Source organism: Ctenopharyngodon idella, chromosome 3 (genome assembly GCF_019924925.1).
Source record: "Ctenopharyngodon idella isolate HZGC_01 chromosome 3, HZGC01, whole genome shotgun sequence".
NCBI lineage: Eukaryota > Metazoa > Chordata > Actinopteri > Cypriniformes > Xenocyprididae > Ctenopharyngodon > Ctenopharyngodon idella.
The window spans coordinates 28,270,316-28,291,786 of NC_067222.1; the positions used below are offsets into that span (position 1 = coordinate 28,270,316).

The window sequence follows — 21,471 nt, forward strand, 5'->3', positions numbered from 1 at the left end:
GACTGTACTTTATGGCAGTCGAAGCAGATTATAAGCAACAAAACCTGCTCAAGGCAAAAGCATCCAGTTTAAATAGGACGCCAAGCCAGCACGGTAGCAACCAACAATTCCAGAAAATTCCATAACTACTGAGTCGGTGACATGAAACAAGCGCTGTTGCCAAGTTGGCAAGTCATTGTTACCGCAGGAGAGTACGGCATGCTCCTATTATACAGAAAATTAGACTTCTTCCATGAGGAATGTCAGATAGACAGCTGATTATTTTGTTGGCAGTTTGATTGATCTCACTTTGGCTGGCACACCCATCAACAACTAGAGCACTTTACCAACAATTAATCATTGCATAGTGGCAGGAAACCCTTCTAAATGGGAAAGGAGGCGGGATGACAGCAAAACCATGTTTGCGTGACACAGGGCTCTTGATTTTGTTTTGAAGCGTTCTCGATGAGAACTTAACCTCTGACCCACCTCTTTCACGTCCCTCTGAAGCTTCTGATTGGCTTCCTCAGATTTAGCTAATTCCCTCCTGGCGGTAGTGAGCTGCTCCTCGATCTCTCCAACCTGCACATGGGAGACAAGGCTCAAACGTTAACATGTGCGCATGAACGCATGCAAACACAAAAACGAGCCAATGAAACTTGGATGCGTTCCAGTAGCCGTTTCTCCCTCTGTTGTTTCTTGTTTTTTTTTTAAATCTTGGAATGCTGCACACATCCACCAGAGGGCAGCAGAATGTGACACCGTCTTTCGCTCAGCATCTTCTCTGGTCCTGCATCTCTATGGCAACCATAGGAATGCCAGGCTAACTGGAACCTTTTCATCCAAAATGTGTCAGTATTCAGAGTGTGTCATACTGTAGGTCTTCTCCCACCCCGTCTGTCCCGTATTTCCTTCCTGTGACTGTGAACATTATATATGCATCACACAGACACTTACAAGCTCTGTTCCAAAACCCAACTGCCTCCCTAAGCATCACAGAACCTCATAAATTGTTCTACACATTACACAAATAGTGCACTTTGTTTTCATGTAATTTATATTTCAGTGGAGTTGCCATTAGTTTTAAACATATATATATATATATATATATATATATATATATATATTAATTGGAATACAAATTTAATTAACAACTTTATCATGAAATATGTATATAAGATATCATTTTTACTGTAATTTTAACACTGTAAAATAACATTTATATAAAATATATAGTAAAATAAATAAATGGCACTGAACAAAATATTCATTATATCTAATTAAATTCTCTCGCCATGTCTGCCATCTTGGAATTATTTGTAATGCTGGGTACACACTAAAAGATTTGTAAAATCATATAAGATTTTCAAAATGTGAGAGACCACAAACATGAAGACGAAAAATCCTAGATTTAACCGTTTTGCTCCTATAGTGTGTGGTGTGCCGTGATGTGACAAAGACAGCACACCACACACAAACAGATTTCCAACCAGAGTCCTGACTGTGAACACGGGAAATCTCGCAAAATCTCTCGAGACTTCAGAATAAACATGGCGGACGATAGGCAGGAAGAAATTGTGATGATAGTGTTCGGAATGATTTTGACAGAAAATTCACGGGGAAAAAAAGAAAAGGGTTTGAGTGAAGTCGTGGAGACGGCGGGAACGTGGTCTTTACTTTGTGCTGCGTCTTCTGTCAGCTCACTTTCTGATAGGATATTTTTTTGTTTTTCGTGATAATCTCCAGAGCGTGCTTGCGTTTGTCCTCGGGGTTCCCCCCACACATCAGGATTTCAACATGTTGAATATTTACGACTACAATTCGGCTCCAACGTTCTTCCGAGCAGATTCAGTCACTCTTAACACACCTCACATCACAGGAAAATCTGATAAAATAATCTGTAGAACCATCAAGATAATCGGGACATTACCCAGGATTGTCGGAAGGGGAGAAATCGGCCCAAAAACAGCCCGATTATCTTGTGGTGCGTACCCAGCATTATTCAGCTCGATGCAATGCATTATGGTAGAGATGTCCAATCCTGCTTCCTGCCGAATTTAGCTCCAATCCCAATTAAAAACACCTAAACCAGATAATCAAAGGCTGCGTCCGAAATCGCATCCTCTCTTGAGTAGGTACTTGTTTTGAATAAGTAATTACTTCACATGAATGTATGAATAGTATGAATGTGTGTAGTATGAATGTAATCTGGACATACTACATTTGCCATGTTGCCGTTATCACGTGACCTACCAGCGTCAGTTACATCACTGCCATTCACAAATCCTCTCCCATGGCCTCATGGGATAGTAAAGTGTCCATTGTATGCGCACTTCAGAATCTTGCTGGAAGAAGTAGGTCATGTGGTTACATTTTTGGCTACCGTTTTATGAGTGCTGTGAATTCGGACATACTGCTTTTGTCACATACTGTTTTTCGCCTATTATATAGTAGAGAAGTATGTGATTTCGGATGCAGCCAAAGTCTTCCATATTACTAGAAACCTCCTGGCCAGTGTTTTTGAGTAGGTTGGACACCACAGTATTATGCGATTGCATTCTCTGTGAAGTATACATGCGATGTTGGCGTAGAATTTGGATAAATTTGGCTAGAACTTGGCTTGAATCAATTTGTCTTGTCAGGAGTGTGCCTACTACGATGCCTTAAAATGCTCCCTCTGTAGGCAGCAGTGCAACACTCACCTGTCTGCACATGAGCGCCAGTCTTTCTTTTAACTGTGAAAGCTCTGCTCTCTGTCGCTCTATCTCTCCCTCTCTCTGTCTGTCGATCTCACCGTCATCCAAGATGGAGGAGGGGCCGTTCGGGAGCCGCTGCGTGAAAAACAGAGGAACATGAGAAAAAGAACAATGAAAAGATTCAATACAAGATTCAAACAGTTGTGACTCACCTCCTTTCCATTGTCCAAACCCCGCTCTCTCCTTTTAATCTGATCCCGTAAAGACAGTACCTGAGCATAATGAACAAATCTAAGCATGCAGGACCAACGTGCCACATACAGAGAGTAAAGGGGGTACAAACATATATCACGATAGTATAATGTTCACCTCATTTGTAGATGATTCCAGCTCTTCCTCTAGAACGGCGACTCTCTCTAAAGCCACACGCAATCTCTCACGCACCTGAGGGAGAGAAGAACAATAGACAATGAATCAACAGGGAGAACCTGTCCAAAAAAAACATCCCCTCTTTGAAGAGACACATTTATTCTATAGATGTCTGGCTGTTTATACATTGACATCGGCCTTAAAAACTTCTTAATGAGTTTGTAAAGTGCAATCTGAGCAGGTTCACCTGCTTCAGTAATAGTTGTGCCTTAACACAGAATTAATGGGTTATGGTTTCTGGGTCTTAAAGGAAAAATTCTACCAAAAAAATGAAACTACCTTTGCACCAGAGCAATAATGGCTTAGATTTTATTATTTCCCTTCACATAAAGCTTTCTGTATGGCTTTAGAAGACTTTAAATTTGCACATTTGTCATGTGGGTTACTTTTGTGATACTTTTATGGTGCTTTTGGTAATATTTGGAGCTTTAGACCAATGTGTTTTCATTATAAGCAGGACTAACCAGCACAACACAGGGAAAACAGAAACTAAACGACAGCTGTGGTCACAAAAATTCAGATATTTGGATTTATCGTCATTCCGACATGGTGTAGGACAGGACAGAGTAAGGGCTGCTGACCTTTTCATCCAGGGCTTTATGGTGTTCGAACAGGGATTTGAGGGCCTTGAGCACCTCCACCTCGCTGGAGACTCCAGCGGGAGACTGAGCCTGCCTCTTCACCACAGTCATCCTCAGAGAACGCTCGTGACGAGACACCAAACACTCCAGATGTTCCAGCAGGAGCTAGACGGCATGGGGAAAAAACCGAGAAAGTGAACTGCGGAGACAGGGACTAGTTATCACTCATTTTTATTCTAGTGAACATTTCCTAGGATAGGATCAATTTAGGAGAGTCACATACACTACCATTCAAAATTTTGTGGTCTGTAAGATTTTTTTATGCTTTTGAAGAAAGTCTCTAATGCTTACCAAGGCAGCGTTCATTTGATTAGAAATACAGTAAAAACAGTAATACTGTGATGGATTATTACAATTTAGAATAACTTTTTTCTATTTTCATATTTTTTAAATTGTAAGTATTTTTTTCAGGATTCTTTGATGAATAAAGTTTAAAAGAACATCATTTATTTGAAATAGATATATTTTGTAACATTATAAAGGTCTTTTCTGTCACTTTTGATAAATTTAATTCATCCTTGCTTAATAAAAGCTACTGAATATTTTCACCATTTACTGCCAAGGACAAAACATTCACTTCACAAGTAGACATTATGCCACAACAGTAATATAAAGGTAAACTGGAACAACAGCAAACAAAGCAATTCTATTACATTAACAGTGAAATTATTGTTGTAATTATTAAAACAAAGTATATTTCTCTTCAGGTTTTTCATCTTTTTTACATTTCTTCCAAAATAACAACCATAAGAACCATTAAAACTCAATGGGCTCAGGGGAGGCAAGAGAAAGACGTTGCTTCTCTCGTAACTTTAACCGCTCATGTGACAGTGTCACTTATCCAACACTTTGATTATACACATACTTTGATTATATCCAACACTTTGATTTACACTTTTTATTGGCATATTTTGTAATATTTGCATTGTTTAAATTTTTTTCTACAGTGAATTATTTTCCATTTTTAAAGAGGCACCGCCTCCCTTGCCTCCTAGGAGGAAATGTTCCTGATATATGGCAAGAGTAGGATATTGCACCCCAGCCAAAACATTTCATCAAAAACAAACACCCTAAACACAAAACCACAAACACAGGCAGGCGATATAAGAGGATATGATGTCTGTTTCACACACACAGATTATGGTTATGGGGTTACTGACCCGTGTATTGTTCCTCTCCGCCTTGAGCTCAGCAATCTCCTCTTCTCTCTCCAGCAGCTGCTCCCGACATACATTCAGCTCTTTGGTCAACACTGCAAACTCCTGCTCACACACAAACACACACAACAACAACAACAACAACAACAACAGAAAATGAGCTCTGTTCTGATCTTTACAATCAACACAAATAAACCAAAGAGTATGTATCCTGTGCTGTGGTCAGCCTGAAATATATTTACAGATCTTTCAAACCACTCACACGATGTAGAAATAAACACATACACCATATACATGTGTCCACTGTGTCTGGGCTTCAGACAGCCTGCCCACGGACCACCCACAGACTCACTGACCATCTGAGGCATTACTGCACAGTGCACACACAACTGAAACTGCACTTTCTCGATCTGGCAAGATCTAATCTGATTGGCTGACTTCACCAGGTGTAAGAACACACAAGCGGTGCATCTAAAGTCGCATACTGTCTGAGTAGGTACTACATTTGTATTTGAATTTACTTCACAACTGTTAAAAAAGTATGTTCTATTTAGTATTAATGTGGGTGTTATGAATGAAATTAGGATGTACAACATTCATTGTTACTGTCATGTGATCTACCAGCGTCAGTTGTGTCGCTTCTCTGCCATTCATAAATTCCCTTCCGTGGTCTCATGGGATAGTAAAGTGTCCAGTGAAAGCTTACTTCAAAATCTCGGCAGAAGTAGTAGGTCATCAAGGTACTTTTTTGAATTCTATGTATTCGGATGTACTAACTCTTTTGCTGTGCTTTTTTTTTTGCATACTATATAGAAGAAAAGTATTCGATTTCAGACGCAGCGAGGGTTTATCATCAGTCCTGTAAAAGTCATGTTTACAGATTACCAAGCTGATACAAGAAGTACAGTTGTTTTGAAGATAAAACAATACTAGATTCGCCAAAGTTACTGGCCATTAAAAATTTTTTTAGTTACTTAAAATAAAGCTTAAATAAAATAAAATAATATGAAAAAATTATTTTATTTCAGTAAGCTGCCAAGGCAACATCTCTCAACATCTCATTTTCATTTAAGTTTCTTTAAGTTTACATAAAAATGTACAAAAATTAAAATGAAAACTGAAAATACAAAAATAAATACTATAATAGTATATAAATTATTAACAAAAAATAACACTGATACCCACAATTAGTGAGTTACCGTCTATGTCTGTGAAACAGATTGCACTTAATACTTTAATAGAGGAAATTCTGGTATCAGAATTGCTTGTTAAAAAAAAAAAAAAAAATGACAGAGCGCAAGCATTTTCGTCTAAAATAATTCTGTTTTTTTAGCTTCAGAATCATGAATATTTTTATTCTGGTATCAACACTGTACTGTGCATTGGGTTACCAGCACCAAGTCCAAGCCTATTCATTTCCACCCCTAATGTAATACCAAATTTAGCACTTTAATCAACAGTACATTTTTTTGTTAACCCTTTACCACGTCTTGGAGTATCGCAATAATATCGTATCGTGAGTTCAGTATCGTGATATGTATCGAATCATGACATAAAGGTATCGTTACACCCCTACTAATCACAATTACAACGGAAACATTCAATGACAGCAAGTGGCCGTGTCAACAGCAAATGAACACAACAGATCTCCAAAAGTGAAAAATTTACAAAAAATTTACTGTGGTACGATATCATCCTTTGGTCATTGTGATACCTGACCCAGATGACAATGGGGTGCTATTTAGCACAGTTCAACAGTTCAGACAGTGAGATGTGAATGAGTTAACATCTCAATGGATGACATGTGAGATTTTTTAAATCAGTTGTTCTCATAAAGCGGGCTGAGGGCTTTAGCAAACGTCAAAATGCTAAAAACCCACACACATAAAAAATCGTATTTCCTTTCCCCCCCTCAATAACTATTATTTTTATTAAAACATACAGAATCAGAATCTTGAATCAAAGAATTATTTTTAATACATTCAACTTCCAGTTTCTGTTAATAAAGAAAGTTTGAAAACAAGCAGTGTTGTCATAATTACAGCAGAAATGCTAGAGGAAATATCTTAACCTATATGGGGGTCAAAAAGTTTGAGAACCACTGCTTTACATTACATTTTTTAATAGTTTATTAAATACTTGAACTATTTAATTGAATAGTTTCTCATCTATAAATTTAATTCATTTGTATAAACCAATCCAAATAGGAAGTGGCCATTTAAACTCTTTGTGTAGAGAATTGAATCTTCAAAAGTTAACAACTACAAAGTATTTCTGCACCAATGGGAAAACCCTCAGACGAAATTTTGTTACAAAAGTGTAGAAAAGATTTTTAAATTATTGCACATTTACATTGAGATCAGTGCTCGTTTGCACTTCGCATGTGTATTGTTGCAGTTATGTTTTTGTTATATCCTCAAGTGTGCGAGCAGTTTTGCATATATTGATCTCTTTACCTGCTGTTTATCTATGTGCACATATTCTGCAAATAAATCACCAATACCAGCAACTGAATGTGTTGAAGCACCGATCTAAAAAACATGATATTAACCACAAATTACTGACATTGAACGATTTTATTTATTGACAGCCCAGTGTCATTTCATCGGTTGTCTGAGGCTGTTGATTTGTAACAGAGGCTGGATTCATAAATGCCAAAGTGCTGGTATCGTACAGCCAACTCTTGTTTGCATACGTGTGAGACTGAATCAGAGTTCGTTACTTTTTTGCTTCTGTGTGAACAGATGACAAAGTCCACATTCTGAACACTCCAATGAGCAACTCTCGGGTGTAAGGTCTTCATAGCACCATGTTGTGTAAGATGACATATGGCCTCACATGGCTGCCACTGAGAGCATAAAGCCACACTATCTTTTTCTAGCTGCCTATATGTGACCGGGTGCCTTCATCAACACCTTCTCTGTCTTACGTAGACATAATCGCCATGTGCACATGGAAGTATGTACTTTGTGTATTCATTTACTTAAATGCACAGCAGATGTTGGGATTTTTATTAAATTATGTTGAAATATGCCTGCGAAATGACATGAGAAACGTTCATAAGTAAAGAACCACCAATAACTTGACCTAGAAGTGAATCAAATCCTGTTCAATCAAGTCAGCGACTCTTTGGACATTAACAAAGTAAATCTGAGCCAAACCTTACTGAGCAATTACGTTCACTCTGCAATGCAAACCAAATCGCAATCAAAAGGCATTTACCAAGCAAAGCACAATTTCCGACCAGTCATGTCGCATGTACCTTCTGAGCTCAAATCGGCCAATCATGTTCCCTTTCCTTCATGATGAATGTGTTTGGTGGGTCATGTCTCCATCCCGTCTATCTAACTGCCTTACTTTCTGCCAACATGCAAAAATAGGGGAAAGAAGCTGGAGCAAGAATTAGGAGAGGAAAGGAGAAGGAGGACTGGGGGGCTAAGCTTAGGAGTGGTATAGTGGTACACAGATGGTAACTCAGTGGGCCCATAGGACTTTGGCATTCTGGAAATGTACCTTGCTGAGATTGGACTAGAATTATGTTTGGCACAAGTATGCCAAACACAATTGCGTGATAATGTCCTGCCTTATTTCTCTCTCTCATTCAAACTCCTACGACGGTTCCACTGACACAAAGGACCTCAACAATGGATTTACATCCTCTTTTTCAGCTTTTGTCTCTTTCTCGATTCGTTTTTCTCTCATACGCCCAATGCAGATGGATGCACCGACTGAACTCTGCTTAATGTATCACTGCTCTGAATATGTGTCTGCTTATTTCAGAGAGTGTTTGCATATGTTTGTGTGTGTGTGTGTGTGTGTGTGTGTGTGTGTGTGTGTGTGTGTGTGTGTGTGAGTGTGAGTGGGATATTGATTCCACTCTTCTCTGTGGTGCTTATGCCCCTTAAATATCCAGTCATTCTCCCAGAAAATGGGTCTCTCTGATACCTGTTATTTCAAGCCAAATGACTGTGGCGGTTGGCTCCAAAATGTTTTCAGTGCCATGTACATTGATCAATAATTGGTATACAAATATGCCGTTAAAATAATATAAAAACTAATATGTTCAGAAACATAAGTTCATAAATGTGCAACCAAATTGTTGTGTTTTTGCATTTAATAATTTATTATAGTTATTACTACAGTAACTACATGTAACGTGTAACAATGACACTGTAAAATAAAGTGTTACCCAAAAATCTTTTTTGTTCATCAGTAATTTTGTCTTTACATTTTAAAAGCTTAAACCACGATTCATTTATGAGAAACAAAACTTGTTTTCATGGTATATATACAGATGATGAATTACCTTCTCTTTCTTACCTCATTTTTTTTTTTTTAGCTTAAATGTAACAAAATAAGTAACATACTTTGTTCAGTTTTACACTGATAAAAGACTAATGGGGTAGGAAATATAATTTACATATTCTGTAAAATGACAAACAGAGAACATTTTTAGCAGTGCAGTCAATCACAATATGGCTATGTTCAACTCTGTGACTCAAGTAGTATCGTGTTGTGTCTCTTTTATGGAAAGGGCGAAATGTTATGCTGAAATGTTAGAGTTACACAGGAACAAAACTATGGCATTGCAACCAAATTCAGGTAGTGGCAACAAATTTATGAAATCCACATAGTATGCAAAGAAAGACCAACTAGTTTTCTCCTTTAGGTAACTCATATATTGGGGTTCAAAGAGTTTGGGATATTAGGAGTGACTCCTTTAATCTGTACACACACATTACTTAAAAGATTCACTTCTGCATATAAAAGTGGCTGCCGTTTTCAAAATATTGTGTACATGTATATTCTTCAGCACTATAATATGACAAACAGGCAGCAAGGATGACAGTGAGGTGGTAATTACAAAACTAAAAATATTGCTTTTAATTTTGTTCTTGCATTTAAACATAACACAGCTCTTCCATAAAAGGCATGCTATTGCATGAGTTACAGAGTTGAACAATGCTGTACTATGATTGGCTGGACTGAAAAAGTCTCATCTTATCGGCATAGAGTAAAAAGTTTGTGAAATGTATTTGTGAATGAAAATTAGAGAGACAAATCTCAAAACATCTAATCACGAATCTAAGGTGAACTCAAATGCATAAAGATTTGCAAATGCGGATTTAACCTTCTATTTGTAAATATAAATATAACTCATGAACACGCTTTTATATTTTGTGAATTTTTACGCATTTGTTAATTGCATTTTGTGCATATATTCGTTTTAATACTGTTCTGACCCTATATACAACTGCAATGGCCATCATATTACATCACCTTAAACTGCTATGATGTCATTAAAGGGTTGAAACTCATTATTTTACAAAATATATCAATGAAACAACCAGGACTGTTCAAAAGATTACACTGGCCAACAAACAAAAAAAGTAGCGCCAGACATGTAAAACTGGATTGTAGATACAGAATTGTAGATAAGCAGATAATCTCAAAAAGATATGTATAACACCTTAAATTAGATCAGAGGAGAGAAAACAGTTCAAGACCCGATGCAATAAGGACCAGAACAGCCCACAAGTGGAAGATAAAGATTAGCTTGAATTTTAGCCAAATCAGACAGGTATAAATACAGACTGGAAATAAAAGGAAATAATACAAACCAGGCAAGCTTAGTTCTGACCATCTCTTTCTAGATCCTTTACATCTGTCTATATGTAACATTACTAATAATTCATACTTCATCTCAACGACCTGTTTTTCGAAACTATTCAGTATAAAACATTCTTAAAGGAATATTCCAAGTTCAATACAAGTTAAAGGAAAATTTGGCCAATATTTAACCAGCATTGTATTGATACAATGTTGGTAGTATATGCAAATGAACATTGTGCACTCTAAATCCATGTTCCCTGCACCCATGATATCCCCATTTCTTTGTCTGCAAAAGTTTGCTGGAAGCTGAGGCTTTTGTTAAAACTACAGGTTGAACTTATGCATTTTGCAGACAGTCGAAAGAGGGGCGGCACCAAAATCAAAAGTGCATTTTGGGTTTTTAAGTTTTTGGCAAAAGGGAAAGTCACAGCCATTTTCTTCTGTTTTCTCTAGTCATGTAGCATTCTGATTTCATTTTTTTTTTTTTTTTTTTCATGTTTTTACTGCATAAACAGCCAAGTTCTATTAAAATCCTGTCTTGTCAATGGTGAATTACCCCTTTAAGCTAAATTTACAGCATTTGTGATTTAATGTTATCACAAAAAAACAAAAACAATTTTGACCCTATTCTGAAAAAAATCAATGCTACGGTTAGAAATTCACGATGGATGACAATGGGGCCAATTTGGGGGCATCAGAAGCAAAAACGTGAGGCTATCATTTTGTAAAAGCATGTAAATCAATTCTTCTGTTAAAACTTGTGCATTATTTGAGCAATACCGTAAATCTGTTTAAATCGCCATTTTTTTGGTCATTTTAGGGTTAATGCTGGTGCACTGTCATGGCAACAACATTGTAAAATTGGATACAACTTTACACAGAAAAGGTTAGTAGATTTTTTCACACTAAAATCATGTTAACACACATTGTTACATCTTGTGTGTTTGTTTTTTTAAAACAGTGAGTTTTTTAATGTCAACCAATTGGCCTCATTCACTTACATTGAGTGCCTGCAACACAGGCTTTTGCTTTGTTTTTTAAGAAAATTATTATTATCGTTATTTTTTTGTGGTAATCAACATTATGCCTGTCCAACAATGCTGTCAATCTCGCTTACATGTAACTTGCATTGAACCCTAGATATTCCTTTAACACATGTTACTCCAAAGCCAAGACGATAATTTATAAAATCTTAACATGACAAGGTGCACAACACATAATAATCAAATCCTAATCATATTACGAATATCATGCAATTTAAAATAAGGTTTTAAACACACACACAGGATCCCCTAAGCATACCTGTGGCAGTGCGATGGAGAGTTGTCTCTGTAGCGAGTCCTTCTCGTGACCCAGCTCTCGCAGACGTAGCTGTGCCGTGCCGAGACTCTCCTGGGTCTCTCGGAGACTCTCTAGCAGCCGCTCTCTCTCCGTCAGCATGTTCACCATCAGAGACTCCAGATTTCCAGTGCTCCCACCCTCGTCTCCACCGCGGGCCTCTCTGCCCCCATAGCCACCACCCATGCCCCCTGCACCACCTCCCATACCCCCACCACCTCCGGCAGGAGAGGACGGGCCTCCTCCGCCACCACCCCGCCCGTCCTCCGAGATGGTGGGCATCACCTCACACATCATCTTGAAGCCGTGAACAGGTGTGAGAGTTTGTTATCTGATAGCGTGAGGGAGGTTAAAGGTGAGCGTGTGTATGTGTTGGCCTTACACGTTTGCAAAGAGGAATTTGCGAGAATGACAGTGTGAAACCGCAAATTTGTCAGTGTTTGCGTGCCTGAGAGCCTACGGCAAACAGATAAACAACTTCTCATTCATATGCGGACGTCTAGAATGGAGTAACGTGTGGACTGTGGTAAGAACGTGTGCCGTAACAGTCAGTAATGTGTGTGGAATATTGCAGATATATTATGCGTGCAGTCGTTCTCTATCTTTTCCTCTATCTTGTTCCTCAGTTAGTGTCTGTTTGTTTTCACCCTCTATTCAAGCTTTCTTCGTGCAATCTCGCAATTGCTGTGCTCTTCTTCAAGGGTGGACCACTACTGCCAGTTTATCTGAGTGGTCTTCTTTTTGAGTTTATTATCCACTGACTTTTCCTTTTTTATTTTTCCTCGGTACTCAGGTAGATTCATGAGTTGTGTTGCTATTTCCTGAATGGCTTCAAGGCTCCTGATTGGCTCTTAGCATGTGCTGTTCAAAATCCTTGGCTTGGGTGCGTTTGGGTTGAGCAGCAGGGTGTGGTCTCAGGTGGAACAAAAGTGGCAGGAGGAAGTAGGAGGGGAAAGTCGCTGGGTCGCAGGGACTGGATTGGGTAAAAGGAAGGGTGGGCATGGAGGAGAGTCTTCTACCCAATGGGTTCGAACTTCAAGTAAAGGAGAGCTGGAGAGGGAAATAAAGGAGAGTGACATTAGCACAAATGGTCAAAGCTGGGCAAGTCATGAAGAAATCAAGCGTTATAGATCAAATCCAGTGAATTCCTAATCTCTTGGTAAACCAGATGGGTTGATGTTTCATTTCAAAGCAGTAAGTGTCCCAAACGACTTTAGGTATTTTACAATAGTGCTTTTATTGATAAACTCGGGGGATACCATAACAAAAAAGGGAAAGACAAGACCGTAAATAGGGGGAAAATAACACAATAAACAAAACCAAAAAGGCTTCGGACAGCAAGAGGTGATAGAAAACTTTTATGATATCTAACTTTTGCAATTACTGATAAAACATGCTTTCACTGCAGATATTTAATGCATTAAATGTTGTAATACAAGCTGTCAGGTAACACCGGGATAGGGCAGCATCTGTGCTGTTGGATTACTATCAGCTGTCATTTAAATCTTTAAAAAACATATTGTGATTATGAACACCATTTAAACCTGATTAAAAAAACCACAAAATGGAAAACACTAATGCTTAAAAGTTATCTGCCAATCGTGATGGTGAAAACGTTTACATGCACATAACTTTCTGATCCATATTCTTGTGTAAGCCTTTATTCTGAAAACAGATTTTTATAAGCAACAGAGCAAACCAGAGCTATTGACATATTACTTATTATTATAAAATCAGCATATCCTGAATGAACAAGATATGCACATTTGTCTATTTGCTTGTGCCATTCATGCATTTTAGTGTTTTAATCAACTCATGAAAAATCATATCCCTGACAATAACACACAAGCTATGAATTGCAACATGTAGGTCATGAGATTCTTACAAACACAGGCCTTGGTGTTTATTTTAATTTCAAAAAGATGAGAATCTCCAATGTCTTAGCAGTTTTCACTGTTTATATCTAATATCCCCACAAATTACCTATGCTTGGACATATACACATAAAAACTAATGTTCGGTCACGGTGGATATTCTGAATATAATCCAAAAATCGTATTAATACACGCACATGCCATCTGATTCAGATTTCTAGAAACCAAAATACTTGCTTATTCTGGTTATCGCAATATGACCAAATTCTGTTTAACATCAGAATATTCTTGTGCATGTAAACGCATGGACTAGAAATCACTCGGTTCTTCGACACAGGAGTCAGCACTGGATGGTGGCAGACACATTGGGGAGCATCAAACTAAAAATAACATTGTAACCATCGGGTTTCCCCATCACAGAAATCTGGGAATGGCATGAAAGAGCGTCCTGTTCCAGTGAATGTCGACACAGAGGAATTTGGAAGAATCAATAGAGCAGTGATTCCTCGCACAGGCCACAAATCGTGCTAAATACTCCCTGTCTTGAATGTTAACGACGTCGAGGCGAATGAACACAATGTATCAGCCTCGTTTCCGCGACTGTCATGCCGAACATTCAAATCAACACCCAATTCCATTTGTTTTGTCTGTCTGTCTGTCGGTCCGTCCGTCTCTCTGCCTCCCTCCCTCTCTCTCTTCCACTGACACACACCTATTTCAGATTCCCTTCAATTTAGACAGCAGCTGTTTCCTAATACCACATCACACCGCTTTTATTTTCCGTTTGCCCCCTTTGGTATATTTGTTTCTCTAAATAGGCTTTGTAGAGCCTATTAGTCATGAGGCTAATGGTTGCGCATGATATACGGAAATGAAATTCGCGGTGTGTAACGATCATGTAGCCGGGCAGCGCTTTTTGTGTGTCCATGGACGTTGTCGAAACGCAGGAAGGAAACTGGTGTCGTTTAAAGGGAACCAGTGCGTGATTGGATGGATGCTGCTGATATTGTTTATTCCGTACTAACATGAAGAGAATGATTTAAAAAAGAATAACAATAAGCACCGCTCCGTTTGCAATTCGCCCAAACGACGCTCAGTTTTATAGTGTAAAAGGCTGGATGTATGTGTTGACGTATTCCTCTGCCGTTCGCTCCACCATGATATATGTGCCGTCTCTCTTCTGCAGATACGCGACTGGACATGCCGTCGAAATGAAATTATTACATTTTAACCAGTCTAATGAATAACGCATCGTGACATTTCTTCAAATGTTGCTATTTTATTCTCTTCCTCCCATCCTTTCGCCTCGCCCCCTCCTCCCAAGTCCTCCATCCCCCTCCTCATCTCCACAGCTGGGCGATATCACACACACAAACATGCATATATAAGAAAATACATGCGATGCTGAAATATGCACCGCTCACCGTTGTCATCGTCGAGAGTAAACGCTAGACATCATCATTTCATCCCCGTCGACCCCATCGGAGCGCAGCGCTTTTGGGTGCCGAATTTGCCCAGTTATCAGCCTCCCCCCTTCCCTCTTCCTCACACATGTAACGACGGCACCGAGCGAGCAAACGTTACACCTAACCACAGACAACCTCAGTCTCTCTCTCTCTCTCTCTCTCTCTCTCTCTCTTTCTCTTTCTCTCCCCCTCCCTCTCTCGATGTAAAGGTGCTGGCTCTTAAAGAAACATTCGCGCCTGCTTCACCACCACAGTGATCACAAACACGAGCTGTTGCTAGGGCTACTGTAACTGTCTGTGTGATATCAGGTCTGTAAAAGACACGATCCACCACCTCACAAAATTAGATAAACGTGTTATTTTAAGAGAAATACGTGAGAATTCATGGGCAAAAGGTCCTAATGATCAGCTCCGGGTACCACTGAGAACTTAAGCAGTCGGTCCACTCTCTCTCTCTCTCTCTATGTGTCGCCACATCCACTCCCTCTACCGGTCACTTTCGGTATCGCGCCTCTCAAACCATCCGCCGCACTTGCTAGCAATTATCACCTCATTTTCAGCTTGCTTTTCATTGCATCGTCACTCAAGTGCGGCTTTTATTGGGTTTAAAACTGTAATTTTATGATAATTGTGTTTTTGAGTAAAATAAAATTTTGCATAGGCTAATATTCATTTTCGAAATCCGTCAGTCCACTTGTCTGTCCTTAATATTTTCCAGCAACACGATTCACTCTATGATACTATGAAGTAATATTTTTACATGAAAAATAATATATGAAACTCTATTTGAATACTTAAGTATTGCATCGATAAAACTAGTGTACAAATTAAAGACTTTCAGCCAGGGTGGACGTTTTAAAGAAAGCCAGCCGAAATGGGATTTTGGCGCTTAATAGCTCAACTATCTAACCGTTAACTACCTTACAGACATTTATGCAAAAAACAAACAAACAAACAAAAACACGTTTTTGTTTTGTGATTACATTTGAGATATTTAAATCTATAATGAAGTTTTGTTATTTCCCCGTCCGATATCGAAAGGAAAGCGCACGAGCTGCTTACTGTTGCTATGGTTTCCTCCTCAGACGAACTCAACAACGTCTGTTCATATTTAGCGTAGCCTACCATAATTTAATATAAATAAACCTGTAATATACCTTATAAACGTTGCTACAGTTGAAACGTTTATAATTTAAATATTAAAAATAGTAGCCTGTTTGAAACACCCCTAACCTTACTTTGACTAAATTTGGAAAAGCAAGCTGGAGAAAACGTTTTTCATACAGAAACGCAAAAAAAAAAAAAAGTGTTTTGTATATAGCCTATCACATACCCTATATTTTATATCCAGCCATAAAATGATCACAATAAGAAGCTATGAGATAGTGGGAGCGCTTGAGGAAAATCATGCTGGGTTCACGCCATGTCGTTAGCCTAATTACCGTAAATAAGAGATGACAACACGTGACGGCGTCCTTGGAGATGTTCATATCCTCAAATTAGGACTTATACGTTTCTCTTGCACTATTAACTCCAAAATAAAACTGCAGCGGTCACGTGGTACAGCGGTCACGTGGTACAAGTCGTATCTCTCAGAAAATGACTAGTCTAAAGTTGTAATTACGAGTTCTATGATCACGTGAATGCGTTTTACAAGTCAGAATATTTACGACATGGCGTGAAGAACGCGCCTTTAAATTACCCGCGACGCGTCTTGCGCCGAGAATCCCCTTTCAGTGGTGGAGACCGCAGACATGAATGCAGCAAGCCAATAAAAAACAGACACCGGTGACTTCTCCACCAATACAACAGACGGCGAGGAGGGCTTCTGCACTGATAAATGCCAATAAAACGAGGGGAGAACAGGGTGGAGCTATGAAAAGAGTCCCGAAAGGGATGACGTAATGTGTTTTTAGAGGATGATGTCATCGTTGTGCACAAGGAGAAGATTTAAAGACACAGCTGTGCTGTGGTACAACTTTCAGCTGGAGCAAGTGCTGCACAAAAACAACGTGGGGGTGTCAGCTTAGCATTAGTCGACATAAAAACGACCTTACATGATATTTTCTAAGCAGTTTTTTCACTTCTCACTTTGAGAACCCCAAATCATGACATTTTTACATAACACCCCCAAATATACTAAGGTGCCAAAATGCTTGCACGAGTCTTAAACATAACACACCACTCTAATGCATAACAATGTATCTGTAACTTGCATAGCTTGTAGTACTAGCATTTCGACCCATGCACAGCCAGTCACCATGGCAACAGAGGCAACATGGTGTTTGTCAGAGTGTCTTTTGGAGCTGCAGCATCAGAGCCTTCCAGGCCAGTGAGCACTTAGGAAAGGAGATAAGGAGAGGAACACTGGGATATAACCAACCCTAGTCCTCACGGGTTCAGGAAAAGTTCAGGATGAGCAGCTGGTCACAGCAAAACCTCAGGTATAAGGGATATTACCTATTGCACTTATAATCAAGGGTTTTGTTTACTTTTATTTAAAGGGATAGTTCACCCAAAAATTGACATTTTGTAATCATTTACTCACCTTCATGTTGTTCTGAACTTTTGTAACTTTCTTTTCTTCTGCAGAACACAAAAGAAGATTTTTTTGAAGAAAGTCTGTAACCAACAGTTATAGTTACCATTGATTTCCATCAAAAGGACAAAAATATATATATATATATATTTCTCACAACATCTTTTATATTCCATGGAACATTCTTTACTGGCATATGATTCCTTAAAGAACCTTTAACATCTATGGAATCTTTCCATTCCACAAAAGTTTCCTCATGAAAACGTTCTTTAGATGATTAAACACCAAGAAAAAATGGTTCTTTTAAGAACTGTTGACTGAAGGATTCTTTGGGGAACCCTAAATGGTTCTTCTACAGCCTTGCTGTAAAAATCCTCTTTTGGAAACTTTCATTTTAAGAGTGCACAGATGTCAATTTATGTGCTGCTCCAGGACCCAAGCAGCAACCAATGGGCTTTTTTAACATTTAAACAATTTATTCAAATTTTGTATGTTAGATTCTTTTTGCCATTGTCTCCATGTCCTGCAAATGACTCTAGAGATGACAATCGCAGTGGGAGACGGTTGTCTGTCCCTGTGAACTCAGAACATTCATTTTCTGTGTGTGTGTGCTGGTGGCCCGAAGTGCAGGACGGTTTGCTTCTGTCACACAATAGCAAAGTGATGACCCAAAAAACACCTGAGCATTATCAGAAAGTACATCAGGGCCAATGTTTTACGCTCAGACTGCAATCCATTGTCTGCATTTTCACCGCTGTCTGACCGTACAGCACAGAGAGTAATAAATACTGCGCATAATGGTGCAGAAGCAGCAAAAATGGCTCATGTGTGGATATCATGATATAGGAGATGACAATGTATGTTTGGCACACGTCTACAAGTGCAGTGTGAAGTTTTATGAGCTCGTAGCTCCCTCTTCTGTCCATCAAGGCTATTGCAATATGGCCCAGATACAAACATAGTGTTGAATAATAGTGCTTCGTGTTAAATGCTTAGTTGTCTCTTATCATCACTCAAACCTCACAGGCTGAGAAAAGACAGCGGAAGAGAGAAAGACCAAGGGTAGAGACAGGAAATGTGAATGAGAGAACGTCAAGAGAGTATCAGATACCTGGTTGTCCAATAAGAAATCAGCTATTGTGCGACTCTAGTGGCCGCTTTCCTACAGATGGACCGCATACATCTGCCTCAAATCTGTTTCTGCTAAAAGTAAAGCGCAAGAACTTATTTTAAAGGGATAGTTCACCTAAAAATAAGAATTCTGTCATCATTTACTCACTCTGTTTTTGTTCCAAACCTGTATGACTGGCTTTGTTCTTCACAGAATTTTCTTTTTTTTTTTTTCTTTTTTTTGGTGGACTAATCCTTTAAGAAACCTGTCAAAAAGAAACTTTGTTACCGGTTTATGCAGATATAGAGGTTGACAGTAGAAAAAAGCTGAGAAATCACTGTTATGTGCCCCTAACATAAGCAAATGTGAGAAACAGGATGTGGAAACCAGACAGTCAGTGCTCCAGAGACACTGTAAAATACCTACTGACTTCATAAGGGTTGATATTATAAAAAAAAAAAAAAAAAAAAATGGGGCATAATGAAAAGTGGATGATTCAGCAGCAGTCAGCCCACTCAGTGATGCAAATGACTCGAACAGAAGCCCTTTTTCACACTATCCAAAGCAAGTATTCGTTTCATCAGACTCTTCCCACAGTCTCTGAGTCATCTTTCTTGGCTCTTTATTTCATTCCTCTTGTCTTTTACAGGCTACAGCATTCAACAAACAGTTACTTCCTCTGTTTGCTGGTTATAACTTGTCCTTGCAAAAAGACATCAGACTAAAGAAAAAATCTAATCACAGCCTAATTGACTCCATTTACTTTCTTAACGCACATTCCTTGTCTTATTTTTAATTCATCTCCCTCTGTGTTATTTTAGTATTATTAATTATAGTATTAATATTTTGAATTACCTTTTATTTTTATATGTTCAGCTTTCATTTTAATTTTAGTTTAAGTAATGTATGTACTTTTGTCACTTTTATTAATGTTTTATTGCTTTATTGTTATTTCAGTTTTAGTAATTTTAGTACATGAAATTGGTAACACTTTACAATAAGGTTCATTAGTTAAACATTAGTTAATGTATTAACTAACATGAACTAACCATGAGCAATATATTTGTTACTGTATTTACTAATCTTCGTTAATGTTAGTTAATGAAAATACAGTTGTTCATTGTTTGTTCATGTTAGTTCACAGTGCATTAACTAATGTTAACAAGATTTTAATAATATATTAGTTGAAAGTAACATTAACAAAGATTAATAAATGCTGTAGAAGTGCAGTTCATTATATAGTTCATGTTAACTAATGAACCTTATTGTAAAGTGTTGCCAAGAATTTTTTTTTTTTTTGCAGCTTTGTTTCAATTTAGAAAAATGATTTGTAATAGTTTTAATGTTTAGTTAACAATAACAACTCTGATCTCACTAGATTCATTAGTGTATGATATTTCAATGGGAAAATACATGATTAAAGTAAAATGGGTTCCTAACACAATTTCATGTTGACTTAGAGATATCATTTATTCAACATCATTTACTTACTTTACTCATTCCAAACCTGTATGACTTAAACGCTCATGCAGATCACAGAATTTTTTTTTAGAATGTTTCTATCTGTGTAAAGCCCATTGATTTTTATTGTATGAAAAAAAAAAAAAAAAAATCATTTTCAAAACATTTTTAGTAACACTTCACAATAAAGTTAATGCATTTACTGACGTTACAAATGAGCAATGCATTTGTTATAGCATTTATTATTATTAATCTTTTGTTAATGTTAGTAAAATTACAATTGTTCATTGTTAGTTCATTTTAGCTCAGTTCTATTATATATTAACAGATACAACCTTTGATTATAAGTATTAGTAGTGAAAATGAACATCAACTAAGAATAATAAAAGCTTTAGAAGTTTTTTTTTTTTTTTCATTGTTAGCTCATGTCAGTTAATGTAGAAAGCCTTACAACTGTTAACAAATGGAACCTTATTATAAAGTGTTACCATATCTTATTTATGGTTCACAGAATGAAAGCCAAACAGGTCTGGAACAACATGACGAAAAATATGTTAAAAATAAAAATAAATGATAAAATGTACTATCCCTTTAAATAAACTCTTGGTGCAAAAACCCTCAAGTAAACAATCTCTGTGAGAACCGTTTAAATATGTGGACAGCACTTCAGAGCGCAGTGGTGATGTTTGAGTAGAAGGACATTATTTACATATCTATGGTAGCATCACTAGTGAGTGTAAGTGAAAGGTGACAGCTGCAGCAGAAGAGGCGGAGCAACGAGGTCACTGGGGTTAGAGAGTGTCTGACAGAATTGGAATGGAATTTACAGCAAGTATGTACCATGTGGCAACGAGTGCGAGCAAATGACATTCAACGCAGATCAGTGAATACTTCAGAACAATGCCGATGTCACAACAAGAGAGGTGCAAACTGACAATATAATGCAGAACAGCTGAAACTGACATTTGGAGCCAAAGAATTACATATTAGTTCAGAAACATATGGGTCGACTCAACATATAGATGGTTTTGATGGTATTTGTTGCAGATCACAGTTTGGATTTAACATTTTGTGTCACTTATCGACCTAATCATTTGGATATTTGCTTTAAAATCAATGTTACATATTTGTTACATATTATCATGTCTAAACATGATATAAAGGAAA

The 21,471-nt window shown here is 37.9% G+C and overlaps 1 protein-coding gene across 2 annotated transcripts in view; it reads right to left on the minus strand.

Moving 5' to 3' along the window:
- ppfia3 (PTPRF interacting protein alpha 3) overlaps window positions 1–15,346 on the minus strand; it is a 41,208-nt gene extending 25,862 nt beyond the window's left edge. The window contains exons 1-8 of one of the 2 annotated variants that reach the window (XM_051887560.1): window positions 15,152–15,345; window positions 11,818–12,903; window positions 4,906–5,007; window positions 3,686–3,850; window positions 3,045–3,119; window positions 2,888–2,947; window positions 2,682–2,810; window positions 469–561 (exon numbers count right to left, since the gene is read on the minus strand). In XM_051887560.1, coding sequence (XP_051743520.1) covers window positions 469–561; window positions 2,682–2,810; window positions 2,888–2,947; window positions 3,045–3,119; window positions 3,686–3,850; window positions 4,906–5,007; window positions 11,818–12,150 — 957 coding nt within the window. In that variant the 5' untranslated portion in view covers window positions 12,151–12,903; window positions 15,152–15,345. Of the gene's footprint in view, window positions 1–468; window positions 562–2,681; window positions 2,811–2,887; window positions 2,948–3,044; window positions 3,120–3,685; window positions 3,851–4,905; window positions 5,008–11,817; window positions 12,904–15,151 lie in introns of both variants that reach the window. The other variant, XM_051887561.1, reaches the window with a different exon arrangement.
- Window positions 15,347–21,471: the final 6,125 nt, after the last annotated feature.